Here is a 27,318-nt window from a genome sequence, read left to right as displayed (position 1 = left end):
AAAAATAAAATAAATTTTCCGGTCAACAACGGGCTGCTTTTTCCACTAGAATGAACAAATTTGCGGGATTTTATTCAGATTGTCAGTGAAAAAAATTGTACAGAGTAGCGGTGAGGGAGCTGCGGTGAAAAAAAATTCGAAAAAAAATTGTGTTCATACATAGAAAAAAAAACTATTCTGACTAATGTAAACTCGTGTCAAAGTTTCAAAATTTACAAAAAAAAACAACAGAAAACGGTACAACATACACAAAAATGTACAAAATTATGCTGCAGTTCAGGTTAGAAATTGGGTGAAAACCGTGTAAACGCGCTCCACGGCAAATTGAAAACGTCCCACCCCCGCAAACGGTAAAAAATTTTCGAGCTTTTCCCGGTTTTTATGGATAATTAAGCCGAAATTCGACGCAAAAATCAATAAAAAAGCTTGTTTTAATCGTTTTTGTCACTTTTTCAAGCATTTTTCGTATTTTAGAGTTTTTTTTTTTAACCGGAATGGCATAAAAACCAGACAAAAAATGCTTGAAAATTGTTGAAATCGGAAAAAATTATTTAATTTTTTTTTTGTGATTTTTTTTAATTTTCAGATGTTTTCGGTTTTTATGCGAAAAATCAACGTAAAAATCATTTTTAAAAATACAAAAAATGCTTGAAAATCGAAAAAAAAAAACGGTTTTTCGTGTTTTTGCCGAAATTCGACTTAAAAATAATTTTAAATGCTTGAAAATTGGTGAATACGTTCAAATTGTCGGTTTTCGCGCCAAATACCTAACGAGACCCATGGTTTGGAGGCGGAGCGCGTTTTCACGTCAATTGGTAGGGGAAAACGAGGAAATAATGCAGGGATTAAAAAAATTTTTTTTTTTTAATTCAGAAAATCTAAGAGCTAAAGCTAAGCGGTGGCGTATTGTCCTCCTCCTCTTCCTCTTCTTCCTCCTCATTAATCTGCCGATGCTGGGTGTTCGGAACGAGTCGGGATCTCTGCTGATGCTCCGACGATGACGGTCCCGGAAGATCCGGAAGCTCGGCCAGTGGCTCGGGAGTCTCGTGCTCCATCTTGTGCTCCGCCGCCGATCTCTGCACTGATTCCCTGTGATAGGTGGGTGTTTCAATGTCGATAAGGGATGATTCTACGGCGGGAGCCGGCTGGCCAAAGCCGTCGGGCATCGCGAAAACGCTTTGCATAGCGGTCGGGTGCATGTTGAAGCTTGACGTCGTGCCGCCGTAGTTTCGGGATGAGCTGTGGCTGAAAAAAAACGACATTTTAAGGTTGAAAACGCTGAATTTTTGCGCCAAAACTACGATTTTTTGGAAAAATGTGAATTTTTCAAGTTTTGAAAAAAAAATTGAATTTTTAATAATTTTATTTTACGATTTGTGCGACAAAATTACGATGATTTTTTGGAAGAAAATTCATGAAAAAACGGTTTTTTTCCGATTTAAAATTGAATTTTAAACGAAAAAATTCTTTAAATTTGGTCAATTTTTAATTTCGCTTTAAATTTTTAAATTTTTTTCTGGATCTTTCTCTATCTTCAGGGAATTCCTTTTTTTGCACCAAAAACGGCGTTTTAAATTTTAAAAAATATGTTTTTTTTTAGAAAAAAAAAATTGAATTTTTGAATAATAAAATTGGAAAATTGAGCTTTTGATGGGAAATTTGAATGTTTCTCTAAAATTCGAAATTTTCCGCTGAAATTTATGATTTTTCGGCAAAATTCTTGGTTTTTCGGATGTTTTTTGAGTGAAAATTTGAGGAAACCCTGTGTTTTTTTCAAAGTAAAAATTAAATTCTTAAAAAATTCAAAAAACCACCTAAAAACTTGTTTTTCCTTGAAAAATCAAAGTTTTCACTGAAAATTTGACATTTTTCTGGCAAATTTTCATTCTGGAAAGTGCAATTTTCTCGTTGAAATTTATAGATTTAAAAAAAATAAAAATGCAGAATTTTCTGAAATTTTTGAAGGTTTCTTGGTAGTAAAATTTCTTAAAGTTTCAATTTTTAAAGCTTTTTCGAACTTACATAATACTCTCATCGTGAAGACCTCTCAGGAACAAGGCGTTGATGCGCATTTCGGCTCCGGCTCCATCGATATCAACTCCTGGAAATTGGGAAAAAAATTTTTTTTCAAGATTTGGCTTCAAAAAGTTCCAAATTGTCTGAAATTTATTAGAAAAACCGCAAAAAACGAAAACTGCGCCCAATCAGCGTCTTCGAACTCCGCCCACTGCGTATGATTGGTTCAAAAATGGGCGGAGCAAATCGCTGGTCTCATTTTGGAGGAAATGTTTTTTTTTCGTTTTTTTTTTTGAGATTTTTCGGCAAGAAATGTTGAAACATCGATTTTTCAGAATTTTAATCAGAATTTATCGATTTTTCCGCAGAAAAACTTTAAAAATCTTGACAAATATGCATTTTTTAGTGTATTTTTTTTCTGAAAAAAAAAACACGTACCACTAGCTCTCAAACTGTTGCTCAGCGACTCGGCGGCACGTGGCTGCTCCTGGTAGAGGCTGGCGAGCACACCACCGCTGCCCAGCTTGGCTCCCTGAATTCCCTGGAACGCGTTTCCAACGGGCCCGTCGATACGGTGAAGGCCGTCTCCGATGAGTGGATGGCGGCCCGGTGCGACCTGGGAAGCTGAAATTCCGCCGGAAGTTGTTGGGACAATCGAGTGTACGGATTCGAGGAGAATGTTGCGCGGTGGCAGGATTTGATCTGGAAAAATTTGAAAAATTTGTGTAAATTTGCAGAAATTCCGGTTTTTTTGCTCAAAACGACAGAAAATTGTCAAAATATAATTTTTCTGAATTTTTAATTTTTGTTTTGGAGCCTGAAATTGTGAAAAATTATTTTTTTTAATATTCACGAATTAAACATTTTTTAAATTATCAAAAAATTAGAAAAAATTGTTTTATCAATTTTTTGTAACAAAATCGAAAAAGTTATTTAAAGGTGGTGTACCGAAATCTGGGAAATATTTTTAAATGACTCCAAATTTTGCCCTGATTCCGAATATCTATGTGAAAAAATTCAAAAAAATTTCTCTGATTTTATATTTGAGCTTGAAATCGCGATTTTCATTTGTGCACCCGTGAGATTTTTCAAACGCAAAATATTGCCGCGCAACGACACTCCGCGCTTTCCGATGAATTCCAACCGTCTTCGCCGCTGCAACATCGTTTCCCGTCGAATAATCCTCCGAGATGTTTTCTGTTGATTTATTGTGTTGTTTTAATAAATTTTCTTTATATTCCACTTTTCTTTGTTTTCCTTATAAATAATCTTGGACATTTCGACAAAAACCGGTAAAAAAACGGTGAAAAACCGTGAAATCTGCAGGAAAATGTATAAATCAAGACAGCGAAAAAATATCTCCCGTAAATCTACACAGCTCGCTTTGTTTAGCGCGGAGTGTCGTTGCGCGGCAACATTTTGAGTTTGAAAAATCTCACGGGTGCACAAATGAAAATCGCGATTTCAAGCTCAAATATAAAATCAGAGAAATTTTTTTGAATTTTTTCACATAGATATTCGGAATCATGGCAAAATTTGGAGTCATTTAAAAACATTTCCCAGATTTCGGTACACCACCTTTAAAAATCGTCAATTTTTTCAAAAAAATCTCTGAAAAGTTGGAGATTTGACCAAAAATCTGAAATTTTACTGGAAAATCTATTTTTAGTCGAAGAAAAAGAAGAAAAAAGCACTTTTCATTACTCAGAATCGGAAAAATGAATTTTGCGCAAAAAATACAGTACCCGGGTCTCGACACGACAAATTTTTGCGAAATTTAAAAATGTGTGCGCCTTTAAAGAGTAGTTTCTAAATTTGGTTTCATGTGTTTGTCGAAAACAGTATGAAAAATCATTTAAAATTGCCCAGAAATAAGATTTTGTAAATACAGTACTCCTGCTTTAAAGGCGCACATCGTTTTGTCATTTAACAAAATCTTGTCGTTTCGAGACCCGGTACCGTATTTTTGTCGCGAAAAATCGCAAATTCTCGTTTTTTCGATTTTTTGAATAAATGTTTTTTCAAAAAAGTAGTTTTTATGCCGAAATTGATGAAAAATAGTCATTTTAACTCAAAAATCGTTTTTTTTTTCATTTTTTTCCTATTTTACCCTGCTGCTGCTGCCGATCCATTTGCTGCCCGAGATGCATTGAGGTCAGCGGTGCGAGCATGGAAGCCTCCTGCCCCAACCGATTCCTAAATTTCCTCAAAAATTTCTCCGACGCCTTAGGCGGCTGCCATTCGGGATTGGTAGTCTTGAAATGGAGAATCGATAGCTCCGTTTTTCCATCGCGAGCCCGATTCAATGATGTCACCACCGACTGGGCCTGCTGCTGATCCTCCTGATCCTCAACGATCGCTTTGAGCTCTTTAATATGATTCCACTTCGGATCACCATGCTTTCCAACATCCATCACAGCGAAGCTACACACATCGCCGAGCCCATCGACTCGTTCCGTATAGTCATGGAAGAAATTCGCGAGCTGTGAGCACCTGGGTCTCAACCAGAACAGCAGAACGAATGGTGTAAAGATCGGCGACGTCAGTTCCAGCACAAAAAACATCCATTTCATCTGGAAAAGCTGATCGAATTCGTGCCTGACGCCTGTCGTATGTGCCTTTCCCTTCCACGTGGACGGCAGGTAGTGAAGCTCCGAAGTGACGTGGGTCATGAGGATCTCGGGTTGCCAGACGAGATTCTCGTCGGGAATCATTCCACGACACACGAGAACCACGATTCCGCAGATCGTGAGAACGGTGATGACGTGTTCCACCTGGAGAACATCCTCATCCCACGCAGACAGAATTGTCAGCACTCCGAAGACGGCGGCGGCGATGAATGTGATATTTTTGGCGGCGATTTCCAGGACTGGGGAGAAGAATTGATCCATGTAGGCTGCCGCGTAAATGTGTGAACGATTCAGGCGAGCCGAGAGTTCGTGGTCAAGCTCGTTGAAGTGACGCAGGAGGTATCTGGAAAATTGGGGAATTTCAGCGGATGCAAAATTGATGTTGAAATTGGGGACTTTTCATTGAAGGTATATAAATTTTTATCTAATTTTTAAAATTCAAAAACATATTTCTGAACGAAAAATAAAACATTTTTTGCAAGACAATTTAAAAAAAACTTTAAAAAATAATTTTTCATAAATTTCCGAGTATTTTAAATTAACGTTTAACTGAAAAACAAAAAAAAACAAAAAATAGTCTAAAATTGCAAGAATTTTAAATAATGTGAGATTGAAGGTCATTTGTTTACGGTTTTTAGCTTTTTCCGGATGTTTTGCTTTTAAAGTAACGATTTTTCATATAAATCACTAGTTTTAAATTTCGAAAAATTCAGAAGATTTAATATATTAACGAAAAAACATTTTTATACAATAAATAGAAAGATACGGCGAAAAATAACGATATTACAGAAGCACCAAATTATGAGAATGCGTACTGCGCAGCATATTTGACGCGCAAAATATCTTGTAGCGAAAACTACAGTAATCTTTGAAATGGCTACTGTAGCGCTAGTGTTGATTTACGGGGTCGGTTTTCGAAATCGAGATCCCGTAAATCGACATCACCGCTACAGTAGAAATTTAAAAGATTACCGTAATTTTCGTTACAAGATATTTTGCGCGTCAAATATGTTGCACAGTACGCATTCTTAGAATTTCGTGTTTCTGTAATATCGTTATTTTTCGCCGTATTTTTAAATTTATTGTATAAAATTGTGTTTTTCGTTAACATAGGATTTTCTGAATTTTTCGAAAATTAACACTATGATTATTATGAAAAATCGTTAATTTCACTGCAAAAAATCCAAAAAACGATAAAAAACCGTAATACGTTTAAATTTAATCTCACAGTATTTAAAATTCTTGCGATTTCAGACTATTTTGCTCTTTTTTGGTTTTTTAGTTGAACTTTAATTTAAAATATTCGGAAATTTATGAAAAAATTAATATTTTTTATTTTTCGTTCAAAAATTGGTTCTTGAATTTTAAATATTTAATAAAAATTTATATTCAATTTTCTTAAATGTTTTTTCAAATTTCAGGGAAGATTTCAAATTTCAAATTTTCAAAGTGATTTTTATTCCAAGATTTTTGGAAAAAGTAGATTTTTAAGATTTTCGATTCCAGTTTTACCTTCCAAAATTACTGTATCTTCTCATTCCAAGCCCATCTGGTCGTCTTTTTATGAGCTCCGTCAGTGAGAAGAACGATTCCATAATCTGGAATGGGAGCAGTAGAGGCATCAGGACGAGCGACAGAAATCCGTAGAATTTGCACTGAAAATTTGAATTTTTTTTAAATATTGAAATTCAAAAAACAAAATAAATTTATTACATCTTCCTTCATTTTCTTGGCTGCCATATCGAGTTGCTCGTGATGTTTGTACTCCTCTCGGAGGTTCGGACCATTCGTCCATGCTGACGTGGAACTTGTGAACAGAATTCGCTCGATTTCGTGTTTTAGATTGTTGGGAAGATAGGCGATTGGTCCGAGGAAAGGAACATCGAAGACTGGGTGAAGGATTCGCTGAAAATTGAGAAAAATTGAATTTTTGTAAGGAAAAAGTAATTTTTTGACAAAAAAAATAGATTTTTTCCCAAAATTTTCAATAAAAATTGTAGAAGCATTAATAACGAGTTTCGCTTTTTTTTAATCTAAAATCTAACCAAAAATTGATTTTTAGGAGTTTCAGTGATCAAAATTGTGAAAAATATGGAAATGTTGGAAATTAAATTTTTGAGAGAAAAAATAAATGATTTTTAGGCAATTTTAGCGAAACATAGAGACTTTAGAGTGACTTTAAGATTTTTTTAATTGAAAAATGTTTTGACAATTTGTTTTTCGAATTTTTAAACAAAAATTGTTGAAGGTTTTACAAAAAATTTAAAAACAAAGGCAATTTTAGACCACAAAAAACAATTTTGATTTTTTTTTAATTTTTTAAATATAAATTGAATAAGTAATTTTTATAAAGGAAACAATTTTTAAAAAAACGGAAATTTTTCGGCAATTTTTTAAAATTTTGTAATGTCGAATTGTGATTTTCTAATAAAATTTGGAAGGTTTAAAAAAATTGTATTATCTTCAAAAAAAAGAAATTAAAAATTTGTTTTTTTTAATTATACTTTAATTTAAATTTTTATGATAAAAATTTTTTTGTTTTTGACAAAATAAGTTTTTTTGTTGAAAATATCAAACTTTTAATTAAAAACAATTTTTTGCAAAAAACTAAACAAAAAAAATATTTTTTTGCAATTTTGGGAAGCTTTTTTTGCATTCTTTCTCGATTTTTTTCCGGTTTTTAGTGGAATTTTTCCGAATTTCAGGCGATTTTCAGACAATTTTCCAAATATTCACCTTATTAATCATTCCAGTCATATAATTCTTATAACGAAGAATGCGATGATAAATATAAATCGACGTAATATTATCCTGATGAATGCTCAACCGTAGTTTTTTCTGCGCCTCACAAATCCTCTTCACAATCGCGTGCCACGTCAAATTGGGCAGCTGATCGTCGGCAATTTTCAGCTCGTGAGCATAAAATTGCTGAATTTCCGACATTTTCATAATGTACTGAGCGTGTTTGATGACCCGAGTGATCCAGTAGACGATGGCGGCGAGAATCGCGAAAATCATCCAAATACTAATGTGTGCCGGGCAATTATCGACGACAGCGTCTCCGAAATGCCGTTTTCCCTGATTTACAGTGCCGTGACTTGTCACGTTTGTGTTGGCGAATAGGAATTGATAGTTGACGCATTGAGTGAAGAATGTAGTAAAACTCTGCAAAAAATTGAAGATTTTTGATGGAAATCGGGAATTTTTTGAAAATTTTTAACGAAAAAAAGAGAATTTTTCGTTACCGGAGACAAAAACTTGTAGAATTACTAGAAATTTTTGAAAATTCATGAAAATTTCCACAGAAAAAGCTCAGCTCACATATTGGCTTAAAGGAGGACTAACGGTTCGGACGATTTTGAACTTATAGACCCAAAATAAGCTCAAATGAACAAATTTCGTAATGAAACTGCTCAAAAATTTTTCAAAATTTTTTTATGGCGTTTCAAAATTTTGAAAAAATTACACGGATTTTAGCTAAAATCACGAATTTTGCCCATTTTTCCGTGTCACATCTGTCCGAAGTTGGATTTTTTGGAATTATCGTCTTTTATTGCATATATTGATAATTAATCTCATTTAATTTCGTCGATTAAAGTACATTTAAAGCCGATAGGTAACCAATTTCGATGATTTTTGGTTACCTATCGGCTTTAAATGTACTTTAATCGGCGAAATTAAATGAGATTAAATACCAATATATGCAATTAAGGACAATAATTCCAAAAAAGCTAACTTCGGACAGATGTGACACGGAAAAATGGGGAAAATTCGTAATTTCAGATAAAATCAGTGTAATTTTTTCAAAATTTTGAACCGCCATAAAAAATTTTTGAAAAATTTTTGAGCAGTTTCATTACGAAATTCGTTCATTTGAGCTCATTTTGGGTCTATACGTTCAAAATCGTTCGAACCGTTAGTCCACCTTTAAAAATCTTTTTGAGATTTTTCAATTTTTTCAAAATTCCCTCTAAAATGAGAAGTCCCCCACCAATCAACATCTTCGAACTCCGCCCATTCCATCTGATTGGTTGAAAAGTGGGCGGAGCGAATCACTGATTGGTCTAATTTTTTTTTGTTGAATTTTCGTTATCGGAAAGTCAAAATCTGTCAATTATTAGTTTTCTCAAATAAGCTCCGCCTATTTATTGGTTTTATGTGTTGAATTCTTCGTTTTTCACCTTTTTTTGCGAAGAAAAGGCGGAATTTCAAATTTTTCGACTTTTTGATTTCCCGCGCAATTTAGTCACTTAATATCGACATTTTTGGCGTTTTTCGGGAATTTTAAGACATTTTCCTGAAAAAGCTTTAAAATTGACCTAGAAACCGATAATTTCAAAATAATTTACAGTTTTTCGGAAAAAAGGCCGAAGATATGAAAAAAATATTTAAAAATTATAAAATTTAGTCGGAAAACGCCAAAACTACGCAATAAATTTGCGCGGGAAGTCAAAAATAGTTTAAATTTTTTGAAATTGCCACGCCACGCCCAGAAAATGGCAGATTTTCGACACAAAACTCACCATAACAAATATAAATTGTAATAAACTGAACACTTTCTGCAAAACAATGCACAAATAACCGCCATTCTGATGATATTCGTAGATATGCGTGAAAAATTCGTCTAAATTCAGTACGTGGTCCCATCGTCGAGAGTTTAGCTGTGACGATGAAGCCATTGTTGGCGGACCATGATTGTGGGTGGCCGTGAATTGTTCGTAGTGAGTTTCCTGAAAGTAATTGCGGATTTTTGAGGGATTTTTTGGTTTTAAAGCGGGGAAAATTGATGGGAAATCGGTTTTTTCTTGAACTTTAACCAAAAAAAAACTAGGAAAATCTGATAAAAATGAGTTTTTTTGCGAATTTTTGAGGCATTTGTTATTTAAAAACGGGGAAAATTGGTGGATATTCGGTTTTTTTTTTTAATTTAACACAATTTCAAGTTGGTTTTGCAATTTTCTGGACGTTTTTTTGTCAAATTCAACTAAAAACTTTGAAAATCTTGAAAAAAAAAAAACATTTTCGTGGGTTTTTTTTTGACAAAAAGTACAGAAAAGTTGTAAAATCGATATTTTTTCGGGGGTTTCCTGGACATTTTTATCGGTTTTTATAGCGAATTTCACTGAAAACACACGAGATTCTAGCAAAAAGTGGCCAGAAAATCGATTAAAAAAAACGCTAATATGTTCGATTTTTCAGTTTTTGTCGAAAATTTGACTTTTTGCTAAAAAAATAGTGTTTCTTCAGCCTTTTTTTCCAATTTTTCAGCAGAAATCGGGGATTTTCAGGTCAAAATCCGTACCGGTGGCTCCTCGGCAGGTGAATCGTGATACGAGTGATGGGACGAGGAGCTGGCGATTCTGAAATTTTAAATTTTAGTGTTTTTCATCGAATTTTGCACTAGAAAAACATGAAAATCTCGAATTTTCGGTCAAAATTCGAATTTTTCGCCGTAAAAACTCACAAATTCCTCTGTTCATCATTGGAAGCGCCTCCAAAAAGCAGTGACCTTGTGGATGAGCCCCATCCTTGCATAAATCGTGACGTACACGTACTGTTACGCAGCACTTCATCATCAAAATCGTCGTCGATTTGCTGGAATTTCGAGAAAAAATCAATTAAAATAGTTTTTCTCGAAAAAAAAAATTACCTGATATGCCCGTTTTGACTGTGAGTTGAACATTTGATGGGTCTGAATGAGAAAAAAAATTTTATTTGAATAAAAAACGAGAAAACGCGAGAAAAACGAAGAAAAATCGATCAATTTCATCGACTGGGCTCACGCGGTGGGGGGTGCAAATGCAAACGCGCTCTATTGAACACGGCAGCTGGGGAGGGAGGGGGCACGTGAACAGCGGGTGGTGACTGTTAGAACTGGTATTTGAAGGGGAGAGAAGGTTAGGGGAAGAAAAATAAATAGGTTTTGTAATAGAAAACAGGAGAATTGAACTGATAAAATTTTAGAAATTGCCAAAAAAATTGATTTTTTTTAAAAATTACAGAAAAAAAGTTTTTTTCGAATTTTTCGTTAAAAAATACTTCATTTTTCCGTTAATTAATAATTTAAAACATAATTTTCCAATTCTTGAAGTCATTTTTCTGCCAAAAAACCTTGCTCAAACCCTAAAATTGCCCAGAAAATCGATAAATTACAGTTAAATAGTTCATTTTCACAGAAAAAGTCTGCCAAATAATAATTTTTCATACTTTTTTCTGGAAAAATATCAAATTTATGCTTGAATTATCGATTTTCTGGAGCAAATTTTGAGTTTCGGCCATTTTCAAAGTTTTTTAGCGAAAAAAATGTCTGAAAAATTGGAAAATTACCTTAAAAATTAAAAAAAAAAACGAGAAAAAACTGAACTAAAATAACCGGAAATCGAAAAAATAGCAAAAATAGGTCATTTATTTGCGCGGGAATATCTAAATTGTCTAGGCCTAACAATAAGCTTAAGCTTAAGCCTAAGCCTGTGCCTCAGAGCCGGCCCAGGACTAAGCTTAAACCTAAGCCTAGGCCTATTTAAGTAATTTGTTTCGAGAAATTTCAAAAATTAAATTATTGAATTTAAATAAATACTACAATTTTCGTTGAAATTTGGAGAAAAACCCCACACAAACCCAAAATTTTTGCTCATTTATACAAATTAATAAATGCCAGATGTCGGATTAAGGCCACCTGTCCATTCGATGAAGCGAGCTTTTTTAATCAAATATTTAGTTTTTCTATTATTATAATTGTTTAAATAATGAAAAAATTATTTTTTTTGTCAAAAGAAAGGATTTTTTTTTTGAATTAAAACTATAAAAAATTTGTTAAATTAAGAGCTTTTTTAAAAAAATTATAAAAGCAACTGTCATTTTAACGCCGCGTGCCTCCCCCCCCCCCCCCCCCCCCCAACCATTATTATCGAGAGAGAGAAAGTGAGACACAGAAAAATCACATGATTTGACCCTGAGAACATCGTTTTCAGAGGCGGGAGGGTGGTTTTTTTGTTGTAAAGTACAGATGAAAGTCTTACTATGAAGTTGAAATTTCGATTAGGATCAGAATTGTCGAATTTTTATCGATTTTTACTGTAAAGTCTGGGCTTTGAGGCTTGAAAATCACGAAAATCAACGAAACTCAGCAGAAAATCGGTTTTTTGTTGATTTTTAAGTTTTTTGATAAAAAAAATAAAAGAAAAATCGAATTAGAAGCGAAAAAAACGCCGAAAATAGTTGAAATTAATAAAAAAAAAGAAAAATAATCGAAAACAAAAAATACCGTAATCTTAAAGGCGCATGACGGAATTCTTGCCGGCACTGCTTATCGTTTCGAGACCCGACGCAACAAAAATTTAAAATTTCCAATTAAAAAAAGTTTCTAACATTTTTCCAAACAAGAAAAGGTTTTTTTTGTATAAAATCATTAGGAAACAAATTTAAAAAAAAACTAAAAATTTATTCTATTATTGAAATTAAATTTAATAAAATATTACTTGCATTAACACAATACAATTTCATTTTTGGGCACATTAACACATTTTCAAAGAGAAAAAAATCAAGATGGCATACGAGTTGTTGGGGATGAAAGACAGGAAATTGATTAAAAAAAAAATCGGGAAATGAAGAGTTCAAGCCCAAAAGTTCCTTTTCGAGATGGTCATTCCATTGATCGCAGCGGACATTTCATCGACAATTGCAGCGGCGAGTTGCTCGCGCATCTCCTCGCTAACAAGATCCGAATTCTCCGCAATCACACTACGCTCGACAGCTTGCAAATTAACGAATCGTCTGGAAATTTCGAGATTTTTCAGAAAATACATTGAACCCAGAAACTCACTGATGAACTTTGTAGTTGTTTCTTCCTCTCTTGGCGAGATTCTCAGCGGCGTAGAGCACATCAGGGAACGATGGTGGCTGATAGGATACTTGATGGCCAAAAGCTCGGAAATAAGTGAGATGTGTGATCTCAGTCTTGGTCCAGTTGGGGTCATTGGTGAGAATTGTGTACTTGCAAGGACGGACGGTTCCCTGAAAATAAAGTTTTTTTTTGTTGAAATTGTATAGGGTCTATTGCACTATGTTGTACTAACATTGTTCATTGAAAATTAGAGTCAAACTGTAAAAACTCAGTTGATTTATCTGAAAATTTCATTAATTTCAGCTGAAATATTAGAGAAAGTGCTGAAAATTGTACCTACATGCCTACATGCAGTACCAACATGCCTACATGCCTACAATCCACATGCCTATATACCTACATGCTTACACGCCTATTTGCCTACATGCCTACATGCCTACATGCCTACATGCCTACATGCCTACATACCTGCATGCTTAAATACTCACCAATAGCGGCATCTGCGAGGACAAAATGAACTCCTGATGGCCCAACGAAGTGATCACACTATCCACACAAGTTCCAGACGTCACATTTTGCTGTCCAGCTTTTGACCCAGTTATGTGTGCCGGAAAGACCCGAACGTGAGAATCTCTCTGAGCAATGATGACGACGAGCTGCGGACGATAGTCGGGCTGGATCCTATTAAAGGTTCCTCGAATCTTATCGACTTCTTCCTTGACTCGCTTGAAGTCTCCCTCTCCAGCTCCGATTCGATAGATGACGATTTTTGAAGGAAGTCGGCCAGTATGATTTCGATACGAATCAACACATTTCGGGAATACCTCGTCGAGCTTCTGCAGTTTGTATTCTTTCTGAGTCTGCATGTAGGCGAAGCCTCCGAGATGTGTCGAGTGAGACAAGGAGTAGGAGACGCCAACGATCGAAACTTCCCCATCCATTTTCCCCGTGCTACGGTCGAAAAGCGTACGAGAAGCTCCATGTGAGATATCGAATCCGATGAACTGGACACGTTCGAAGAGCTTCTCATTGAGCAAGTGAGCATCCGCACAGACAGTCCTTCCATTGACAGATCTTGGAATTTGGACAAAGAAATTCGTTCCTCCACACTTTAAATTGAACTTTCTCATAACGTTATCCGCAGTTTGACGGCCTCCGGAGCTCAGCATCATATCGACGGTCTGCTTGCAAACCTGAATAGTCTGCAAGCCGACGGAAGCCTCATAATACTTCAAGACATCGTGAACATCGGGCTTCTTCTCTTTGGCAATTGCAACCAGAATATTCACTCCTTTGCTGAACCACTTTTCCATTGCATTCTTGATTGCGACGCTGTCCTCGCTGTTAATCTCGCGGATCGGCCAGTCTCTCGAAGATTTTTTGACGGTGATTCCATTCTCACGACAGTAACAGCTCAGACGATCGCAGAAATTCCTGAAAAAAAAAACGAAATGGCTTAGCCTTAGAAATCTAGAGATCCCGAGTTCAAGCCCTGCTCAAAAACTAGCTTTTCACTTACTCTGCTTGTCTCATGTCAATTGCCCTATCAAAGACGACAATGGCTACTGCATTGATATCAGCCGGATCCACAAAACGACCATTCGTACGGAAGACCGGGTTGCCCATCTTCGGCATGTACACCTCGTCCTTGAACTTTATCTGTGGTGGCGGAAGAATCTTGGACTGCAGCTTCACCAGCTCCGCGGACTCCAGCTTGATTCCAAACGCGTCCATATAGAGATTTCTATCCAGTTTCAGATTACGGGAGAGAACGTGCTTGACAAGATCCACGTGTTTCTGGGGAAGCGTCGACTTCTGTCCTTTCATTGCCATCTGCACCGCCGCACTCATCTTGTGATCTTTGATGCGCTGTCCCGGAGCAACTTGCAGCAATTCCATTGGATAAAAGCATTCGTCTCTGAATCGTTTCGAGACCACCAGTGGCATTTTTGGGTACTTGAGTCGGTAGTTGTAGGCTTCAAGATAGTGATCGGCGACGGAAATTTCGCGTTCTCCATTGTTCGTCATGAACTTGGTGCTGAAAGTATTAATTTTTAAAAAAATAATATGACAAAATGATACTTACGTTTCAGAATTTGTCTCAGCTACTCTTGAGATCATAATCAAATTGGTGGAATTCTTCAAATGAGCCGCTGACACCAGCAATCCCTTAAGAGCTTCTTCGATCTGCTGTCTGTTCTCGCGGTACTCCAGTGATCTCTCAACTTCTGCAACATCCTGATGATCCGGAGCATCAGTGGATCCTCCTCCGGTCTTCTTCCGATTGTAGTCACCTCTGCCTCGATAGTCATTGCGTGAGCTTCCCCTCTTCTCCAGATATTTTCCGCACACAAAATTCAGGACACTGGTGCTTTTATAGAACGGAGAGGCTTTTGTGTCAATTGCCATGAGCATCTCATTCTTCCCGTTGCGACCTTCAACGATACGGGAGACCTTGGCGAATCCTGATCGGATTTCTGAAGTGGCATCTGGTTCGGAGACTGGTTGAGCACGGAAAGAGAATGTGTCATTTCCAAATTGACAGTAATCAGAGTTGTTGAGCTTCTGGGAAGTGACGATCTCAACGCAGCGAGTTAATTCCATGCGATTTGCCACCTCCGATGCTTCCTCACCACTGGTGTAAATGAATCCGGATGGCCGAATTTTCATAACATACGTGTAATCTTTTTTGCGAGACAATTTTGAAGTGATATTCCACTGTTCTGGTGAAAAATCATCGGACTTGAACGTGCATTCTTCCTCATTTCGGCCCAGGTAGACACCATCGGGGAGGTACAGGGTGTTCGCACAGTCGTAGGCAAGGATGTGATAGTCGTGTTGGCCAAAAAGCTCTCGGCGTTTTTTGTGGAACTTCTGCATCAATGCATGCTGGGCGAGACGTTTGTTGTGAGAGTTTATACTGAAAAAAATTAAAATTTATTAAAGCCTGCAGTACGGTTACAGTACCCAGGGCAAAATTAATTTTTTTGACCCTACAGTACGTTTACAGATTTCCTACAGTACCAATATAGTGACTGAACAATTTTCTAAAACTACGGTAATTCTACTCCATCACTACAGTACCCAGTAATCCTACAGTACCCCTACAGTATTTCTACTATGCCTCCATAGTATTTCTACAGTACTTTGACAGTACCCCTACAGTACCCCGACATTATCACTACAACGGACCCGACATTCATTTAGAAGCCAGAACTTTTCTACAAAACTACAGTAATCCCACCGTAATCCTACAATATCCCTATAGTATCCCTAGCCCCAACACATTTTTTCTGTAAGTCAAAAAACTAGGTCTCTCTGAAACTACAGTACTCTTACAGTATTCCCTACAGTACTTACTCTCCAGAATTTGCCAAAACTCCATGATTCACGTTGAAAATCTTTCCGTTTTTTCCCTTAATCAGAGTATCCACGTGGAAACGTTGAATCTTGCGTGGCATCCCGGAAATGTTTAAGGCGAACATGTTGAGCTGAACATCCCTGGTTTCGATGATCGAAAAAGAGTCGCGAGTGGGAAGAGATGTTGAAGAGGTGAGCGGTGGAGCTGAAAAAAAAGATTTTTCATATGAAAACTGAACAAAAAATGTTTAGATAAATTACCGGGTCTTTTCGTTGCAGGGACATCAACTTCAGAGCTGCGGCGAGTCCTTTTAGGTATTCTGAATGGGATCTGCGGAAGAAATCCAGTTGGGGACGGATTTTGGACGGTAGTCGGCATAACTTGAACACAGTTTCAGGAGCAATAAATTTATTCGAACAAAAAACAAAGAAAAATTGGTGATTTGTTCCACGTCGGATGACGTTTTAAGATAGACAAAACCAGTTCACGCTTTTTCAAACATTTTTTTTGTAAATGAATTTTTTCGGGATATTCAAACAAAAAAAATTTAAATCAATAATTCTCGTGAAAAATTATTCTGAGTCTCTCACGGGGGAGAGCGAGTGTTTTTGGACCCACAATTGTACTGAAAACAAAAGAAGAAACTCCTACATACCTACATGCCTACATGCCTACATGCCTACATGCCTACATGCCTACATGCCTACATGCCTACATGCCTACATACCTACATGCCAACATGCCTACATGCCTACATGCCTACATGCCTACATGCCTGCATGCCTACATGCCTACATACCTATATGCCTACATGCCTACACGCCTACATGCCTACATGCCTACATGCCTACATGCCTACATGCCTACATGCCTACATGCCTACATGCCTAAATGCCTACACAAACCGTGATTTGGCCATGCCTACGTGCACAATTCAACAAAACCTTCCAACGTATTTGATCTGAAGCAAAAATTTCAACGCAAAAGTTCAACCCGGGTTCTTCTGATCACACCAATTAGCAATTCAGCCGGAAATTTTTTTTTCGTAATAATTCGAAAACAACACGATCAAGTTCAGTAGAGCGAACTTGAAAAGTGCAAAGATTAAAACACTAATTTCTTTTTTTTTTAAATGTAATGAAATCATTGAGAATCTGAAATTGTTTTAAGCTTTAGACATTTTCTAAATAATTTTTTAAATTTTTTTCACCTGTTGTAAACAGGTCAAGCAGCTGTAAAATCAGTGAAGCTGAAAAAATGAAATCATTTGATCTGAAACCCCCGGGTGGAGCTTGAAAGGGGGTGGCAGCTCAGTTTTCAGCTGCCTTCAGGTCAACTTCCGGGCTCTCGGAGCCCGAGGCTGCTAACAAAAAGCGCCTGAAATTTTGGAGCTCTGGCTCCTGGCTCCGCGTTGTCTGTTCGACCGGTCAATTAGTTTTTGACAGCCGACCACAATTTTATCAGTGAAGAAAAAAAACCAATGAAACTTCTGAAAATTAGTATGAAAACTGTCATTTTTCTCGGGATTTTATCAGCAATTATGTTTTTTTTTTAATTTTTTGTGTTCACTTTTATTTTTTCATTTACTTTTTTAGATGTGCTCTTTTTTTGTTCGGGGATTTAAAAAATTCTAAAAATATTTACACTTCCCTGTAAGCAGATCGGGGTGCTCCCCGAACACACAGCTGCGCAAATGTCACACTTTGACAGTGGCAATAATCCGAAACAAAAAAAGGTGTCAAAATCTCGAAAACCGAGATATAAATTTTACAATTTTTATTTGAAAGTTTCGTTTCTATTTTGTTGGAAAAAAAATTGGTGGCCGAGGTTTCAAATACTTGAAAAAAACGGCAAATATGGCCCAAAAAAAAAGAATTGAATTTGAAAAATTTCAGGCCAATGAAAAAACAACTCCTAAAAATTGGCTACTTGATCTTCGAATAACCTCAAAAATTTCCACCTCAACATTTTTTTCCTCCTCACGGAAATTTTCGATAACAAAGTTTTCAAACATTTCGAAATTTCAATGTCCTTGTCCTCGATTCGACAGAAGAACTCTAAAAAACTGCACAAAAAAACGGCCAGATTTTTTCGAAAGCGACGCCTTCTCCCAAACTACGGTAGATAAGCATCTCGTACCGCGCCGCCCAACGCGCTTTTTTTCAGAGAAGTTTTGAGAGGAAAATCTGCTGAAAAAAAGCGGCGTTTGTCCTTGTTCGTGAGAAATTTTCGAGAAATTGAATGGTACACGCCCTATCCATTTTTCTTGAGAAATTGTTACGACTTTGAGACTGTGAGTCGGTCGAGACTTTTGTTACAATATTCCTCTCCAGGTTGACATGTGCCTTTGATGGAATATTGTATATTGCTACTTTATTTACACCAGAGCATCAGAAAAATAAGCCAACGTCTGAAAATTTGACCTTAAAATTTTCAAGGCTTTTTTCAACCAATATTTCTGGTTAGAAATGCTCCAAAACTTGATTTCTGTGAAATTTGTGAAATTATAAGAGTGTATAGGTTTGAGCAAACATTCTGGGAACTTTTTTGAATTTTTTGAATTTTTGAAAGCAAAAAAAAAATTGTGGTTTTTAAAAATTCGTAATTCGTTATTCGAAAAGCTCTCGGAATGTTCACCGACCCCTAGAAAAATTGTTTTTTTTTCAATTTTTTTTAAAATGCGAATCAAAAATTTTAACATTTTTCTACTATTTAATCAGACTGTATTTTTTTTGTTGATTTTTTTTCTTCAAAGCATATTTCTCACGTAAACTCTGCCCGTGACAGAAACTTCTCCGCAACACATATGACCACGAAAACAACTGATGGCCTAGCTCTCTAGAAAGCTCAGCCACCAATTTCCAAAGTCATTTTTCACGTCAGGACCAACCTAAAAGCCTTTAAACTCGGCTTCCCAAAAAGTTCAAGTATTTTTTCAACTCTGAAAATTTTCAACGATCTTCGTCGGAGCAAGAAAAAAAAACAGTGATCCAGGTCACTTTCATCTTTCCGTTTTTCTTCGCAATCTGTATTTTCTTTGCAACTTCTACCTCTACACGCCTATCGAATTTCATTCAGTACCCCTTCTACCTCCTCTAGCGCTTTTTCATTGTGAAACTTTTCGTTTTTTTTCTTGCTTGTTATTTTCTGTTTCGTTGCACACATTTATCTACTGTGATCTCTTAATCTTAAACGAAAAATTTTAAATTTCGCTCTACAACACTCCAATATTTCGTTATGTTTTTGGTGATTGATTGAAGCTTCGAATAATTTATTTTTTTTGCAAATTCAAAATTAGGAAGCAATTCTTCCATCAATTCTTACGCAGCCATAAAATGTTTATAACTTTCCCGAAGCAAGTAGGAATGTATGCAGACATGTAGGCATGTAGGCATGTAGGCATGTAGGCATGTAGGCATGTAGGCATGTAGGCATGTAGGCATATAGGCTCTTAGGCATCCAGTCATCTAGGCATCTAGGCAACTATGCATCTAGGCACGCAATTCTGAAAATAGATTGATAGCGACCAATACTCCTGATCCCCTAGCTACAGTATCCCCATCAACCTTTAACCTTTCCAAACGTTCGCCCTCTCAAAGCCGCCGAACAAGAAAACTTTTCAAGTAAATAACACGAGCAAAAAAAGCGCGGCGTTTCGATTACGTCAAAAGTGTGAGTGTTACAATAGGGATACATGTATACATACACATACCCCGTCACACTTTAGAGGGAGGTTTCCGAATAGCGAGGATAATTTTCAACTTGAAATTCGACACCCCCACCCCCTTTTCACCAATAGGTCGACCTAGGTAAACGGGCGGGAAAACTATGTTGCGAAGTTTTTTCGGTGATCACACAGCTGTGTCAAAAGATGATGGGGACAAAGTGAAGGTTGAAAACTTTGGTGGGGTACTGTAGCGGCCGACGTTTCCCGGGTTGCGCCGCCACTGTGACCCGCAAGGTGTCGGCCGCAGTATTCATAACCGTAAGGGCTGTTGAGGGACGACATGGGGCAAACAGATTGAGTCAAGACCTCTAAGGATTATCTTTGTAACTGAACATTTTAGAAGTTTACTGGTTGCTGAGCTAAAAATTACGTCAGAAAAATTCGAAAAACGTCAGAAAACGCCACAGAAGTACGGATTAGCCTCCAGATAAATGATGGAAACATAATATTTTTGAGAATTCGAATATTTATTTATTTCGATTCATTTCTAGTTCTGTGGTTCTTTTTTTGTTGATATATATATTGTTTTGACAGATATATAAAATTCTCAATACCATCATACTACACACATTTTTTTTCTTAAAACTGTGGAAACCCAAAAAATAAATATAATTTTGGCAGGTGAAATTTGGGCTTTTGATTTTTGTTATTAATCAGTATGCCCATGTTCAATTTTGCCTCACTATTAAATTTTTCGAGAGTTCGCTGCGAGACCATTCAAATTCTAATTTTTCAAAATTTCGACAGGAAAATTAAATTTAAATTTTTAAAACAACTTTAGTAAGGAATTAAACTTTTTACAAAAAATTCAGAAATTAAATTCCCGTGGCTATTTTTTCGAGAAAATCAGCATTTAATATTTCAGAAAAAAAAATTGGCGGAAAAAATTGCACAAATTTTGAAATTGAACGACAAGTTTGATTTTTTAAGGAAACTCAAAATTTTATTTTAAAAAATCTTGCAAAAATTCAAATTAAAAGTTTTAATTTTTTTGAATAAAATTTTTTAAATTAGGGGGTTTCAACTTTTTTTCCGAAAAAAAATTATTTGAACTTAAAATGTTTCATTTTTATAAAAACTAAATTTCTCATAACTTTAGTGTTTTTTTACTTTCAAATTTGAATAAAAACCACCAAAAATTGATTTTTTTCAAAAATGTTTGTCAAAACAGGAATCATGTCAGTAACCCTCCAGACAATCATGTTTTGTGAAACGTACCCAAATCACGGGGGACCAGTAGTGTCTCGCGGTGTCTAGAACAATTTTGGACAAGCGATCAGAAACGTGTACATATAATACATATAAGTCTAAAGTTAGAAAAAATTTCTAAAAACAATATGTATGTTTTTAAATGTTAAAAAAAATTAAATATAGAGTTGTTTTTTTGAAAACTGGCAATATCACAATTTTTGCCACTTTTTCGAAAATCAAATTTTAAAAGTAAAAATAAATTTCTTCGAGCTTTTTTAGTCTACTTATGAGTCAAATATATGGGGCAAAACTCAATAATTGCTTTTTTTGACTGTCCATAAATTTTTTTAAAATTGTTTTGAAAATTTTTATTTTGGTATTTTGTCATTTTACACAATAGGAGTGGTTTTTAACAATTTCTTAGCTGGCCCGACTGCATCTTCTACATGAAAACTCAGGAAAACCAGTGATCTCTCAAAACTTTTGAAATTTTTATGAATAGCATTGGCCAGCATCGCATTTTGAACCATCTTATCCAGTGACGCAAAAATTTGACTTGACCGAGTCAAGCCGGTGCTTATCCAGGTACTTTCGAACAACGTGGCTTGGAGCTATCAAAAATGATAAGCAGATTGAATTTTGACGTTATTGGTGTCAAAACCAATGTCACTAGGTATGGTTATTTTTAGGAGTGCAGGTTTTTTTTGGAAAATAAAAAAATGTAACTTCATTAATTTTTTCCAAGAATTTTTCTTATGGGTTGATTTTTTTCAGGCTTTCTACCTACCTCCAAGAAATCTTGTTGCATTCTATGTTTTCCTATTACCCCTATTCCACGTGACAAAATATAGATTTCCCCGGTGGGAGCAAGAATTCTTCAAAGATTACGGTAGAGCGTCTAGACGGTGGCAAAAAAACAAAACTTGTCGATCAGAAATGAGCATTTCCCAAATGAGCATAAACTAGTATAAAACAACTAGTTCCTACATGTTTTAGTATAGTTTTTTTAAACATTTTTTTTACTGGAAAAAATGTTTTTTTTGTGCAGCCGACAGTGATCGAGGACGGTACAGAATTTTTTTTTAACCTTGCGTGTAAAATTTGGTGCATTGGAGTCGGTGAACGAGGCTTTCGGGCTTGCTTGCCAGGCTCCTTTTCAAATTTAGATCGAATTTCATTGTTTAGAAAAAACATTTTAAAAAATTATTCCATTATTTAGAAAAAGAAAAAAAATCATTCAAAACAAAAAAAGCATGATAAAGGCAATCACAGAAATGGATTTAAATCGCCTAATAATTCAAACACAAGGGCTAAGCAATGCGAGAAAAAGATTAGCAATCGTCAAAATCCGCTACAGATTTTCTTATATTTTCCACACAAAATTTGAAACCACTCTGAGCGATTGATTTTCGACACAATTTGTCATCCGATTTGTTGAAACTTCTGAAAATCTTTTTAGTTTTAGTGTTTTTTTGTGGTTGTTATGAAACATTTTGCAATGATTTTCAGCTTGCTCAACTTTGAATTTTCCAAGGTTTCGTAGGCGTAGACCATAGGCGTAGGCCATTAGCCATAAGTGTAGGTCATAGGCGTAGGCAGTAGGCGTGGGTCATAGGCGTAGGCAGTAGGCGTAGGCCATAGGCGTTGGCCATAGGTGGAGGTCATAGGCATATGTCATAGGCGTCGGCCAGCAAGTTTTTCAAGTTTTAAAAAATTCGAGTGTTTTCAAAACGAGATGAGCACCACCTTTTTGTGAACAAAATGAAATAAATCGGCTTTTAGTCCAACTGCTCAGTTGCTCCATACTGATCCGCGTAAAACCCCGACCGGATTGCCCCTCCTTATCTACGCAAACTGCGAATCTACGTAATTTCCCCCATCGACATGAGAATTCCGTCATAGCTCCGCAGAGCCAAAATAGAATGTTTACGGCGAATTTTCTCGAATGAGTGGGGAGGGATGGCGGAGACGTTAGACATGGTTAGACAGCAATCAGGGATATTCAAGAAAGAGGCGGAGCCGGCAGATACAGAAAATCTTTCATTCCTGGATTGAAGATGGGAAAGGCGGATGAAATTTTATTTATTTATTTCGATTCCATTTCATTTGTGAATTCATTTCGATAGCTTTTTTGCTCCAAGGGGAGCTAGGTTACTGTAGATAAGGGAAATTTTTGGTGGCCGAAGAAAACTAGAAAAACTTCGGTCACGCGCCCAAGCCTCTACAACTTCCTGTTTTGCTTATGCTTTCCCTGAAAATTTCTCTGAAAGCATCGTCTATATAGCCCCCAGGGCCTTATCAGGCGACTAGTAAAACATGTCACAAGATTTTTTTTCAGACAAGTGACTGAAAGTACTGTAAATATTCCATTGACGCAGTGTCTATAAAATTTCAGCCAATCAGGTCATCAAGCTCAAGCATCCCTTATCTTGTAGCCCTCACAATTTCATTTTGTGCTTCAACTTTTCCAACTCTTGAAAAATGGAAAATTTCAGACTTACCTGATCATGTCCTCATCTTCCCTGTCATCTTCTTCAAATGCCTCATCGCTCAGTGCTCCAGAAGGGCTTTCACCAAACAACAGCCTCTCCCCGGATGTTGGAGCACAGAGATTTTTCAGCCAAGGGAAAAGGATCCCGAAAGGTGAGCTATAGCTTCTTAGCAGCCGACAGTTAATTGGTTTCACGAGAAAGGGTCAGTAGAAAAATGTATGGTTGGTTAACTGTCGGCTGCTGATTTTTTTTCAGAAATTAGTATGGCCTACGCCTAACATAGTTTTATTTTTTGTTAAATTTTCAGATGTGAAACGGCACTGTGGAATGTGCAAGCAGCATGGAGTTTTCGTAGAGACGCGCGGGCACACCTGCGAATATAGAAGTTGCGAGTGTGAGCAGTGTGACTTGGTCCGTAAGCGACGGGAGATCATGTCAACTCAGATTCGTCTCCGACGAGAGCAAGACAAGAAGTTCCAGGTACCTTGTGATTTTTTTCCTAATTTTCCTAACTATCCCCGTGTTTCAGCGTACCAATGATATCAGCGAGGCCAACGTGTTCCCAGGCTTCACAGGTGGGGAGGCAGATGAAAAAGCTGTCATGGAGAACATGAACATGTGCTATTTCTGCCAAAAATGCAAGAATCACAATGTGCTCGTCTGGAAGAAAAATCACAAAAAGGAGTGCCAATATTCCAGCTGCGAATGCCAACAGTGTAACTTGATTGATTCCCGTCGTGCCCTGGACCGGCATATTAAGAAGCGAAAAATGAGCATAAAGGGCAACACGGTTGAAGCTATCGCACCGAAAAGTCCCAAAAAAGAGGGCTCCACCACGGCTTCATCATCGTCACTCTCATCTTCTTCGGGCTGCAATTCGGACGAGTCGGCTTCATCCTCGGATTGCTCGCTATCTGGAATGCTATCAGAGAAGTTGAACATGGCTCCGCAGGTTCAGATGAAATTCGACTTCAGTGCCGGGGGATTTATGATTCCTGCAGCGACTTCGGCAAATGCAAGCACTAGTCCGGCTGGTTCTCCATTTGAGGTGAGGTTCAGATTTTCTGAAAATTTTTTCAGGTACAGCTTGAACCTGAAAAGGCATGTGGGCATGTAGGCATGTAGGCATGTAGGCATGTATGTATGTAAACCTGTAGGCATGTAGGCATGTAGGCATGTAGGCATGTAGGCATGTAGGCATGTAGGCATGTAGGCATGTAGGTATGTAGGCATGTAGGCATGCACTAGTCTCGTCCTAAAAACTGCTCTAAAAGGTTTTTTCCAGAATTTCTAAAATTTCTAAATTAAATTTTTTTCAGACAACATCTCCAATGCCGCTTCTCCTTCCGCATTCACCAATTGCTCTTCCACAACTTGCTCCATCAAGCCTACCGCTTTCATTTCTTACCGTACCCTCTCTCATGTCCACCGCGGCCTCACCATTTTTCACGGCTCCGCTTATGTACGGAGCTGCTCCAACTCTTTTCCCGAATCCTCTCCTGATGACCCCTATCGGAATGCAAATGTTGTTCCAGAACTTTCAAAATTTTCAGAATATCCGTGAGCTTAGCGCTGCAATTAGCTGCGCTGAAACCGATTGATTTTTCTTTTTAATTTTTCAAAAAAAAAAACAATTTCCAATCTGTGATTTATTGTCTTTTCCCTGTAAAACTCTAGTTCCTTCCCAGTTGCACCTCAAAAAGAGTAAAAACCCCATCGAAATTTTAAGCTGTGCGGGTTTTCAGTTCAAACATGATGATAATAATATTTTGATGTTTTTGTGTTTTATATTTCCAAAAACTTTTTTTTGATTCTGCAAAAGTGATAAATTAATAAAATTGTACTCTTATCAATTTATGACTCGACTAGAAATTGAATTATAAAGTCACGGTTTTTACAGAGAATTTTCCGAATTTTCAGCCACCATATCTGGAATTAAGCTTGGATTTAGAAATTTCACGGCCTTTTTTGCATAAAACGTCAGGAAGCAATCCCATATATTAAAAAAAAACTAAATGTTAAAATTCAAATATATATTTTGTAGAATTTTTTGTAATTTTTTTTCAAATTTTGCTATTCCAAAAATAAGCTTTCCGGCTAAATTGAGCAGTTTCACTTTTTTTGATTTTTTATTTGAGACGTGATCTGTCAAATTTGCATGCATTTTACAGCAAAAAAATTAATGTTAAGTTCAGGCCAGTTTTAGAGTTTCACCCAATTCCTTTCGGCCTGTCAAGTTTCCTTTAATGACAATGGTTGAAAATTTGAAAAAAATGGCCGAAAAATTCATTTACCAGTGAAATCTCACAATCAGATTTTTTTCAATTTTTGAAAAATTTAAAATAAATCTTTAAAAAATTAGAAATTTTGTTTCGGTTAACATGACCTGTTTTTTTGTATCTCTTCAAAAAATCTCTTATAAAAAGCGAACTGTAAAGTGTCGGCTGCTTCCTAGAAGTTCTCGTTGTCTTCACAAATCACAAATAAAGAAAGAAGTCATGTCACGATCGTGCCCTCGAGACGTCATATCAAATTCTATTGCTTATCAATGTTTCAGTGCCCAACCTGAATCCTGAGTCACCCGAGAAAATGTTCTTGTTAACGACTCGAGCCGGTACTAGTGATTTCATAAGTTTCTTATCAGCTTTATCAATAAAAAATGTTTTTAGTATCGTCTTCGTAAAAGAAAAATGGAATGCCGGTTTTGAGAATCACATAGAGCTTGTGATTTTTGAGATGACGTGAGGAAGTCAGGTAGTATAAAATAAATTACGTTTGAGTAACTTTAATTGGATTTACTTTGGTTTTTTATTGTTCGGTGCTCGCCACGACATCATGCCTGCGTGCCTGCCTACCTACGCGCCTTCAGGGTGTGGTGGCAGTAGGCAATCTTAGGCTAGCACGCCAAATGCTCAGGTTCTGCAAATTTGTTTTTTGGTGTTATAAAATTTCCCTTCTTCTCTATGTATCCTTATCGAAAATTGTTGATTATGGAATTTTTCACACAAAATGCGGGTTTTTTCCTATCAAAATTTTGGAAAATGTCAATTTTTTCCGGACAAATTGACATTATTGTCACGGTTTTAAAATTAGGTATAAAAAAGATAGACGGATGCTCAAAATATTTATTTTTGACTTATTTTTAAATTTTCAAAAAATATTTATATTTTAAGAATTAATAAAAATAAGAAATGTAAGAAATATTTCCGAAAATCTGTTATTTTTCTACCAGTTACCAGCTTTTCAACCAGCCTACTTTCCTGCCGGTGCCTGCTTTGGAATTTCAGGTTGGTAGGTAGGTTGGTAGGCAATGTATTTTGAACCTTTTGCAGTAATGAATATTTTTCATGAAACTTTTAAAACATATACGATCTTGTATTGGCGCCTATCTGAAAGTTGCGTCAGACGAAGGCCGGCTTGCAGGCTGACAACTAGGCCTATACGGAACACAAGTTGTTTTTTTATCGAGAAAAACTGAAAATAATTTGATAATAGAACTTTCTGTGCCACTTTTGAAATTAGCAAATCACGAAAAAAATAACGAGCAATTTGTGACCGTTTTGTGATTTTTGCACCGTTCAATAATTGACTCACATCCCCAGACCACAGTTTGATAACAGGAAAATTGTGAAATCAAATCGAATTATTTCCTCTATTTGCCCAAGTAAGGCGGCAAAAAAAGTTTCAAAAGTTTCTCACAAATTGTAAACACAAAGGCACGGTTTGATAAGGGAACACAGTGTGGAGCACAAAGGGCGGGCGGAGAGGCTTCTCATCAAAAAGGTGTTGGCTTGTTTCAAGCATATTTTCAGGAGAGTTGGCTCCGCATTTTTCCAAGATCATATGCATATCTATGTTATATGATACCTGTAGGTACCCCCTTAAAGGACCCTTGTTTGCTTTGTGTAGTTTGGTCATGGGTAGGAGCCAGTTTATTGATTTTTTGGCAGTTTTTGATATGACGAGAAGAAGCAGAGTCTATTTACTTTTGATTTTTATGAAATCGCCTTTTTTTCGATTTTTTTTGTTTTAAAAATTGAATTAATTCAAACATTTTG

At 36.4% G+C, this 27,318-nt stretch overlaps 3 protein-coding genes across 4 annotated transcripts; 1 reads left to right on the top strand and 2 right to left on the bottom strand.

The window, feature by feature from the left end:
* Positions 1-55: 55 nt before the first annotated feature.
* atg-9 (Autophagy-related protein 9) lies at positions 56-10,329 on the bottom strand (the record flags this gene model as incomplete). Of its 2 annotated transcripts, NM_070777.5 has the most annotated exons (11): positions 56-1,245; positions 2,023-2,101; positions 2,455-2,718; positions 4,127-4,989; positions 6,159-6,301; positions 6,360-6,551; positions 7,383-7,811; positions 9,170-9,376; positions 9,949-10,006; positions 10,111-10,241; positions 10,297-10,329. In NM_070777.5, the coding sequence occupies 11 exons, from the start codon at positions 10,327-10,329 to the stop codon at positions 879-881; spliced, it is 2,766 nt and encodes a 921-aa protein (NP_503178.2). The 2 variants fall into 2 exon arrangements, with proteins under 2 accessions (NP_503178.2, NP_001364810.1); NM_001377584.1 differs by lacking the exons at positions 2,455-2,718; positions 4,127-4,989; positions 6,159-6,301; ... (4 more) ...; positions 10,111-10,241; positions 10,297-10,329 and having other exon boundaries at positions 879-1,245; positions 2,023-2,072.
* Positions 10,330-12,073: 1,744 nt separating this feature from the next.
* wago-10 (PAZ domain-containing protein) lies at positions 12,074-16,286 on the bottom strand. The gene is made up of 7 exons (NM_070776.5): positions 16,111-16,286; positions 15,850-16,054; positions 14,576-15,409; positions 14,009-14,527; positions 12,978-13,923; positions 12,469-12,659; positions 12,074-12,419 (listed from the first exon to the last, which is right to left on the bottom strand). Exons 1-7 carry the CDS (start codon positions 16,226-16,228, stop codon positions 12,260-12,262), a joined length of 2,973 nt encoding a protein of 990 aa, NP_503177.1. The 5' UTR covers positions 16,229-16,286; the 3' UTR covers positions 12,074-12,259.
* Positions 16,287-23,263: 6,977 nt separating this feature from the next.
* Positions 23,264-25,113, top strand: dmd-8 (DM domain-containing protein). The gene is made up of 4 exons (NM_070775.5): positions 23,264-23,411; positions 23,568-23,740; positions 23,790-24,308; positions 24,580-25,113. The coding sequence occupies exons 1-4, from the start codon at positions 23,276-23,278 to the stop codon at positions 24,859-24,861; spliced, it is 1,110 nt and encodes a 369-aa protein (NP_503176.2). The 5' UTR covers positions 23,264-23,275; the 3' UTR covers positions 24,862-25,113.
* Positions 25,114-27,318: the final 2,205 nt, after the last annotated feature.

This window comes from Caenorhabditis elegans, chromosome V (genome assembly GCF_000002985.6).
Source record: "Caenorhabditis elegans chromosome V".
Classification (NCBI taxonomy): Eukaryota; Metazoa; Nematoda; class Chromadorea; order Rhabditida; family Rhabditidae; genus Caenorhabditis; species Caenorhabditis elegans.
The sequence above is the reverse complement of the archived record's forward strand: the minus strand, read 5'-3'. Positions and strand labels throughout refer to the sequence as shown.